Source organism: Rhinopithecus bieti, unplaced genomic scaffold (assembly GCF_001698545.2).
Source record: "Rhinopithecus bieti isolate Rb0 unplaced genomic scaffold, ASM169854v2 scaffold_19939, whole genome shotgun sequence".
Classification (NCBI taxonomy): domain Eukaryota; kingdom Metazoa; phylum Chordata; class Mammalia; order Primates; family Cercopithecidae; genus Rhinopithecus; species Rhinopithecus bieti.
In genome coordinates, this window is record NW_016810019.1 from 1,953,263 (window position 1) to 1,961,651 (window position 8,389).

General features: G+C 42.2%; 1 protein-coding gene across 1 annotated transcript in view; it reads right to left on the bottom strand.

Annotated features, from left to right (window-relative positions):
- PHACTR1 (phosphatase and actin regulator 1) overlaps nt 1-8,032 on the bottom strand; it is a 597,649-nt gene extending 589,617 nt beyond the window's left edge. The window contains exons 1-3 of the mRNA XM_017891116.1: nt 7,150-8,032; nt 6,322-6,554; nt 5,222-5,374 (exon numbers count right to left, since the gene is read on the bottom strand). Of these exons, the coding sequence (XP_017746605.1) occupies nt 5,222-5,324 (103 nt within the window). The 5' untranslated portion in view covers nt 5,325-5,374; nt 6,322-6,554; nt 7,150-8,032. The remainder of the gene's footprint in view (nt 1-5,221; nt 5,375-6,321; nt 6,555-7,149) is intronic.
- Nucleotides 8,033-8,389: the final 357 nt, after the last annotated feature.

Here is an 8,389-nt window from a genome sequence, read left to right on the forward strand (position 1 = left end):
TAAAAGTCCGTTTGCATCTTCCCCGTGGTTGGAATTCATTTAAAAGGAAAGACCTAGATAGAAAAAGTTATTCAGGCAAGAATAGCTGCATGATGCTAAAACCTTTTACTATGAAACAAAGGTCAGTAGCTCTCAGCCCTGGCTCCACATTTGAATCTCATGGGGGCAATTTAAAAGATTCCCATGTGTGGGGCTTATCCCCAGAGATTCAGATTTAATTGGTCCATAGTAGACTCTAGCATTTAGGTTGTGAAAGCTCCCACATGTGGCCTATAATCCCTATAATCCCAGCACTTTGGGAGGCTGAGGTGGGAGGACTGCTTGAGGCCAGGAGTTTAAGACCAGCCTGGGAAACATCGCAAGATTCTGTCTGTACAAAAGCTTAAGAAATTAGCCAGGCACGGTGGTATGTGCCTAAAGGTACTTGGGAGAACGAGGCTGGAGGATTGCTTGAGCCCAGGAGTTTGAGGCTGCAGTGAGCTATGATCCTGCCACTGTACTTTAGCCTGAGATGACAGAGCCAGACCACTCTCTCAAAAAAAAAAAAAAAAAAAAAAAAAGACCAAAACAAGGATTCCAGGTGATGTTTGTAATGTGCCCTGAATTCAATTGCTGCTTCTCAAACTTTAACATAAATTACCTGGAGATTTTGTTAAAATGCAGATTCCGATTCTCTAGGTCTGGGGTGGGGCCTGAGATTCTACATTCCTAACAAGCCCCAGATCAATGAAGCTGGTGCTGTCAGTCTGGGACCACACTCTGGGTAGCAAGTGACTGATAATCCATAACGGTGGTTCTCAAGCTCCAGTATTCATCATAAAAACCCATGGGCTAGTTGAAAATATAGCACTGGAGCCTGGGGCTGGCCTTCCCAGGGTCTTTTTCTCTTGGTTCAGGAAGAGAGCTAAGAGAGTTCCTAGCCTATAATGTCCATTTTAACCTAAAAATCTCATGATGTTAATTTTGTGATTTTATAATATGTCTTCTCTTCCAGTTCAATTGTTCACTACAAAATTACAGAGTCTGAAGTTGAGTGTGTGGAGTAGCATTGTCAGAAACGTGAAACATGGATGAGCTCAAATTATGTGATGCCAAGACATGTTGATATTTGAAGCCATGTGTATCTCTGACCTCTGGAGTTCTCCTTTTCAGTTAAAGGGACTTCCGCAGAACTCCCTTCGTGTTAGGATTTATCATTGGCAAACGACTCACTGGTTAGTCAAGAGAGTCTCCTTCACTGACAGGAGGCAAACAGGATGACCCTATACATTTTCTGCTCTCTGCAACACAGCATACCTTCTAAAGCAGAATCATCAAAGAGGCAGCAGATCTCCCCCATCTTGAGGTCAAACCAAGGGAAAATGGAGGTGGGAGAAGATAACAGGTTCTTTATTCAGAAGAATAGACCAGGCACCTTTGAAAACCTCAGGGACTTCCAAAAGAATTTATCTCATGATAAATTGCCTTTTTCCTTCTTTTTCTTCTCACCCTCCTGGATTCCTCTTGCTTTAACTAGCTAAAATATCCTCTATTCAAGGAAAGGCTATTGCCACTTTCCAAGAAAATCTGAAAAGCAACCCTGTGGGGATTAAAAGCAAAATTCTGCCATTGTTGCTTTGGATAAATATTTTGCACATGACTAATACAGAAGGTGTTATCTTCCTGGAACTTTACGAATTTCTAAATACATTGATATGAGGCTGTCAGGTGGGAAATGAGAGAGAGAAACTCAGATTTTCTTGCTTTCCCCTTTAAAACATTTACATCTGTAAAAACTCTTGATCAGTCAACAGAAATATCTGCGTGACAGTGAGAATAGACCACTCAAAAACACAATAATCACACAACAGTTTAGCCAACCAAGCCTTAGGTCACCCAAGTTTTAGATACTTAATCCCATACTGTACTTTCAAGTGGGCCTTCTTTTTAGAACAAGTTATCAAAATGGGGCTACTTGGCCTTACTAATATCCTCTGCACTGGCTGTACTGGCTGAACAGAGAACTGCCATGTGGAGTGATTCAGCAACAGCATGAGACCCTAATTGTCTCAAATGCGTTCCTCAAGAGCTGGCCACCAACTTGCTCTCCTTCACTGGTCCTCGGGGCCTTGCCATTGGTTAGATACAAGCTTGAGTCAGGCCAATGTATGCATCCGGTTTGGATGGGAAGGGTGCAGGTCATGGTACTCAGGCCTTCACCTATCCACTGTTCCTTTATTAGGTCTAAGGTCTAAGGGGTGCTGGTTGTCCAGGACAGACTGTGGAGTCTGTGCAAAGGGGAGGGAAGCTACAGTGGAGGAACCCATGCAAGGCGGTGACAAGCCCCAAGTAATGGTAAAAGCAGAACTTGAGAAAGGAGCCTCCCAAGGTAATAGGTCCCGTGTGCTGGAGATCTAGGGAAGGTGTTGGAGGGAGAGGGGCTCTCATCTTTAAAATGAAATGAAGAACAAGACAGATGGGAAGCAGCAAGATGAGCTATTTTTCAGTTTTGCCCTGAGCTGGGTTTTGACAAGACAAGAAATGAATCACTGCATTTTTAAATGTATTTAAAATGTCTATTTTTTTATTGCTAGAAATAGGTTTAACTTTTATCAGACCACATTTCTTGTTTGCAAGGCAGTGGCTTCATTGTGAAGTGTTTTGTTTGTTGTTTGTTTTTTTTGACAGTCTTACTCTGTCTCCCAGCTGGAGTGCAGTAGTGTAACCCCCACCCACCACAACCTCCACCTCCTGGGTTCAAGTGATTCTCCTACCTCAGCCTCCCGAGTAGCTGGGATTACAGGCGTGCCACTGCGCCTGGCTAATTTTTGTATTTTTAGTAGAGATGGAGGTTTCACCATGTTGGTTAGGCTGGTCTTGAACTCCTGACCTCCGGTGATCCACCCACCTCAGCCTCCCAAAGTGCTGGGATTACAGGTGTGAGCCACTGTGCCCAGCCCATTATGAAGTTTTAAATAGCAGAGGATGGCCTTTTGCCCGGGATTTTTACTTTATTGATTTGCTTGTGTGTAGCATTTCTTATGTGGCAGACACTGTTTTAAGCACTTTAAAATCTTACCTCATTAATTCTCTTAACAACCTATGAATTAGGAACTATTACTGTTTCCATTTTACAGAGGAGACTGCAACCACTATATCATCCTGCCTCTAATGTTGAGGACAATGTTCCTGTTCTGAGGTGGAAGAACAGAAAACGGGATTAGGTGCGCTGGTTCGTAAATGCAGTCCCTAGACTGATGAACTGGCTAGGTAGTCATCCCTGGAGCTCTTGCTTACAATGCAAATTTACAGGCCTTACACCTGGATGTCTGATTCAGGAAGACTGGGGGTTTTGAAACACTGACCTAGACAATGTGTGGGGGAACCCTTGCCCTTCCTGCAAATCCAGGAATCCTTGATTGAAACATCATCTGATTACTCTAATATGAACGTGACTCCAGGGAATAACAGTAGCTTATGCTGCCACCTCCCATGCATTTTCTAGTCCTTCCAGCTCCGGTGTCTAAACCACAGTCACTGATGGTGACAATTCTGACCACTCCACCCCCAGCTCCATCTGCTGACAACCAGAAGGCTGCTTTGAGTCCTCCGAGCCTCCCACATCCTGCCTGCTTTCCTTCCGTAAGAGCTTGGAGCCCACAGTCTTCTTAAAGTCTTAAACCATCCCCACAGCCTTCTTAAAGTCTTAAACCATCCCCACAGCAAGACAAAGTGGGCATCTTTATTCCCTATAGTTAACCGCTGCCCCCCTTTCTGTTTTGCCAACAGCTATGCGGTTCAGCGGGATGACCCCGCCACAGAGCATTATTGTCTCATTCCAGTAGAATGGACCAATGATGTGTTGTAGCAATGTGTGACCTTGAGACTGGAGAAGGGATTGAGCCTAACCTCATCTCTCACCCTCTTCCAGCCTCCATTCTACATCTACTTCCAGCATCTTCTTACTTGCAGAAACAGAAGAGGTTGGAGGTCCTGGCCAGTCTCTCACTCTTTTCCTTCTTCACTCATATTTTTATGTCTCTTTAAGTGGCTGAGAACAGCCATGTTGACTTCGTACACCCAGAAGGTTGAGGAGAGTTTGTTATTATATCACTTTTGCTAATTTCAGGTCTGCTGATGATGACCTCAGCAAATCAACCAGATCATTTCTAACCCATCTTGACTTTAAGAAGACTGGGTCATGCTCTGGGAAATGGAAGCAGAGAAGGAGATGGCTTGCAAGCCCCGAGGTTATCATGATAAATTGGCTTAAGAGGGAGGTAAAAGCAATTCAGAGGACCACTTGGGAAAGCCCAGACAGAATATTATCAGTGGCCTGTGTGAAGTTCCCATCACCATCTAAAGTGAAAGATGCCAGAATTATAAAAACTGACTGCATTTTTTTCTCAGCTCTGCTTTGTGACTTCTAAGAATTCAACTGCTTTTCTATTTTAAAATAGGGACATTGTCCTCCTTCTCAATGCATCACCTGCATCATTTGGGACATGCCCATCATCAGGGTGCTTTGACTGAACACCTTAAACATTTCATGGAAAACAGAAAATATGTGTAAAAAAAAAATCTCCTAGTCGCGAGATCCCATATAACACTCCAGCTTCTTTCTTTAATATGGTGGGAAAGCGTTCTAAATTCCCGAACAGAAGGGCAAGAAAACTGGAACCTAATTGACCATCTTGAAACATGTAATAAAAGCAGACACATTAGCCACACTTCACAACAGGCTTGCTCCCTGGATGTACACTAGTAATTATCTGAAGCAGTAACTGAATTCAGCTAAAATAGAGAAGGCAGCTACAGAGAAGCTCAGCGCTTCTCTCAGGAGCCCCTAATCCTGCTGGATTCCAGTCCACTAGGTCATGACGCCCTAAGATTTCAGGTGCAGTGGCTGCAAACTGGAAATTCTCCAAGGGGAAGAGCATTCCTGATTCTTTTTGGACATAAGTGTTGGACACAAGGTGGTAGGAAATCATTTCTAACATAGCTTTCTGAGTGGCACTTGCACCAAAAGTTGGGTATTTTTTTAACCACATCCAAGAAGTGTCAATTTATTTATTCTATTATATGCCTGCCTCAATTCCAGCAGCAGTTTGGTAGAGGTTATCAATTTAGAAATACCGGTTATTAAACTTTCAGAGCAAAGCTTTAACAGCTACAGCCTACACGGCTGTTCATATAAAACCGACGTGCAAATAAGAGGAGTTTCTTTTTCTTATTTTATTACCTTGAGCTCCTTGACTGTAGAAGAATCTTTGAGCTGACTCAACATCCAAGAGTCTATGAGCAGACTCCACATCCAGAAAATAATCCATTTTGGGATAATCCATCCTTGAGGTTCCAAACACAGAGTTTTGAGAGAAAATGTTCACTGGAACACCTATAAAGAGGAAAAAAAATCCGCAACATTTTAGATGTCAAGTATAAAGTGTATATATAGATGTACTTTAAAATGATTGAATAAGAATATCCCATTATAATATTCTACTGCTTGATTGACATTTCCAATTCTAAAGCCACCCCTCAGCATAGCTTTCCTACCATATGAGAAAATGCAGCATTTAGCCAACATTCATTAAAAGTAATATATGCTACCCTGGAAAAACAGATGATCTGATCTAAAGAGAGATAACATACCAGCCTTTCCTTGCTTTATATTCGCTGGAACATGTATTGTTAAATTCACATACTATCCGTTTTATAAAGGTCTATTTGATAAATAGCATGATTAAGTGTCCGCCGTTGTGAGTGCTGATCCTCAGCTGATCCTGCGACTTTCGGATTCCCCGGGAGCAGGGAAAATCGCCTGGGAATCCAAGCCTCCACTCATAGATGCCTTGCGTTTATGACACTCGCTGACATATTTGCTGTACAAATGCTTTGAATTCCTTCCTTTCCAGCGATTCCTTTCAGCACATTTTATAGAGTGCTAGAGGATCGTCACCTGCCTGGCAGGGGCTGATTTTGAGAAATAATTGTGCTTGGTAGAGCAGCAACAATGATTGCAACATTACAATGATCCCTATGATATTATCATACACTAGCCTGTCACAAAGCTAATATACTTCCCCAGAAAACACTCAGCTTGTTGGGTTCTTTTTTCAAGCCTGTGTAACCTTTCCCTGATACTTGCACAAATGAATTATTTCTATTTCTGCAGAATATTTTTTTGGAAAGAATTAACAAGACAAATTCATTAAAACCAAGCTTGGAAGGCTATCCAATTGGTTTCTCTTTCTAACAGTATGTATTTTAATTTAAGAAACCAAGTCCGGTAAGACAAAACTTTAAAAAATACCCAAAGGTACCCCAATAGCATATACTTACTGCAAAAAATAAAAATCAAGGGCTATCTGTCAGCGGTAAAACAAGAGTCGTTCCAGCCAGTGTCTTTGATCTTGCTAAATATTCCCGGTGAAAGTAAACGATTTTGATTGTTTGATTAGAACAGTGATGAATAATGCATACAGTCCACTGGACTTCCTTTATCGGATAAAATGGCCAGAGCACGTTACCTTGGCAACGGAAGGTGACGCCAGCCTCAGCCTCTGCACCCTCCCCTGTGAAGGAAGAAAATTACCAGTTTCCCGTGTAAAACTTTGGCAGAAAATCATCAAATCCACATGTATACATCATGCAGGGCTATTCCCCAGCCCCCTATCTCTTATGCAGAGAAGTGTCATAGTCATTAAAAAAAAAAAGGTTTATGTCTTCATAGTTTATTTTATAATCCCAAATCTTAGTTTGATTTGTAGCTACAAAAGAATAGAATATGAAATGATTAAAATTTAACATATAGAAAAGTTGTCTAGAAATTTTGTAGGGGCACCAGTTCTTACCCTAATGCTGGCCTAAGAGTGGCAGGGAATGGGGGAGTTTAGGGAAAGGCCATTTTAGCTTAGCATATGTTAGACATTCTCCTGTTATAATTAATACACAGAACAGCCACCGGCATCTAGGCTGAAAATAACTCTTCCCTTCTGCGAATCAGTCACTGGAAGAAGCTTAAAAAGCTGTCTGAAATTTCCCAGATTCTGAAAGATGCATTATAGCATAGATCTTGTGGGAGATCCCCCCCAACTCCCATCCCCAGCAAAGGAAAATTAGCCAAAAAGATATTTGAAAGGAAGAGTCTAGAAGTTAGCGGATACTCACCAGCACTTGTTGACCCCTTTCAACAGGACACGGTAGAGTACAAAACAAAGCAGTGTGACGCTTCTGAGCCTGCAAGCCCAAATGAACAGCTTCTAATTTTCCCTTCAATCTCGCTTTAAGAGCACTGAGCAGAGGGAAGTGATGGATTTGCCCATTTATACTGTGATGAAATGCAACCCTTAAGAAGAGATCTGAGTGGAGCTGCTCTTTAGAACACATTAGACTGCTAATTTAAGAAAATTGAAAGGTTTTGTTTTACTGTCTTTTATGTGTTCTTCTCTGCTACCCCCTCAATTTAATTTGCATTTAAAATTATTCTCATGTCTCCTCGGCTCTTCAATGTGTGGAGTACTTTCTAATCACGAAGGCTGCTCCAGTAGGGTTTGGTGCAACACCACTTTTATTCTGAGCTGCAAAACAAGGCAGGTAGTCATAATTGTGAGCTGTTTTCTGTAACGAAATACAGAAGGCACGTTTGATGTCACCCCTTCCCTCTTGCCTGGCTTTCTTCCTTTCCTTGCTTCTGATTGCCTGGTCAAATATCTAGCGCAAATCATGCCAGCCTGCCTAAATGCATTTCTCTCTGTCCGAATGTAGCAAAATAATCTCAACAACAAAAATAAACTTTGGCTAGTATCTCAAGTTATTCTGGTTTAATATCCTTCCTACCAAACCCCAGTAAGGACTTTTAGGCACAATGCTTTGAGATCTACATGCAGGGCATAGTGATAGCCAAATGTAAGCCCTACTGTGGGTTTTCCACAACCTCTTGCACTCTTTGTTGACCAAGCAGAATTGCTCATTAGTATGGCGTGGTGTGCAGTGGGTCAGCTTGTTAAGAAAAGAGCATTTACATTTGAGAAGCCTCGGAAGGAAGACCATCAACACCGCCCCTGTCCTCCCACTCCCTATACACAGCTCGGTTGTCTACCCTTGAAACCAACCTGAGAATCCTCTGCTGTTTGTCTGGTGGGCTCTGCCTCTCTGACCCGATCAGAACAAATCAGACACCAAACTGGTGCTGCAGATAGTTAAGCCTCATGAAAAAGGAAGCTGAAACTACCAATCATATGCCCTTGTAGGAAAGTCAACTATGGACTCTAATTCTCAAAGCTTTGCTCCAACCCAAGGACTGAATTCTTTAAGGTTACTCTTCTATTCAGCACCTGCTGGAGACATGCTGAACACTTGACATTTATAAGAGGAGAAAGCTGTCTTCTGGTTCCTTTTACTTACTGTG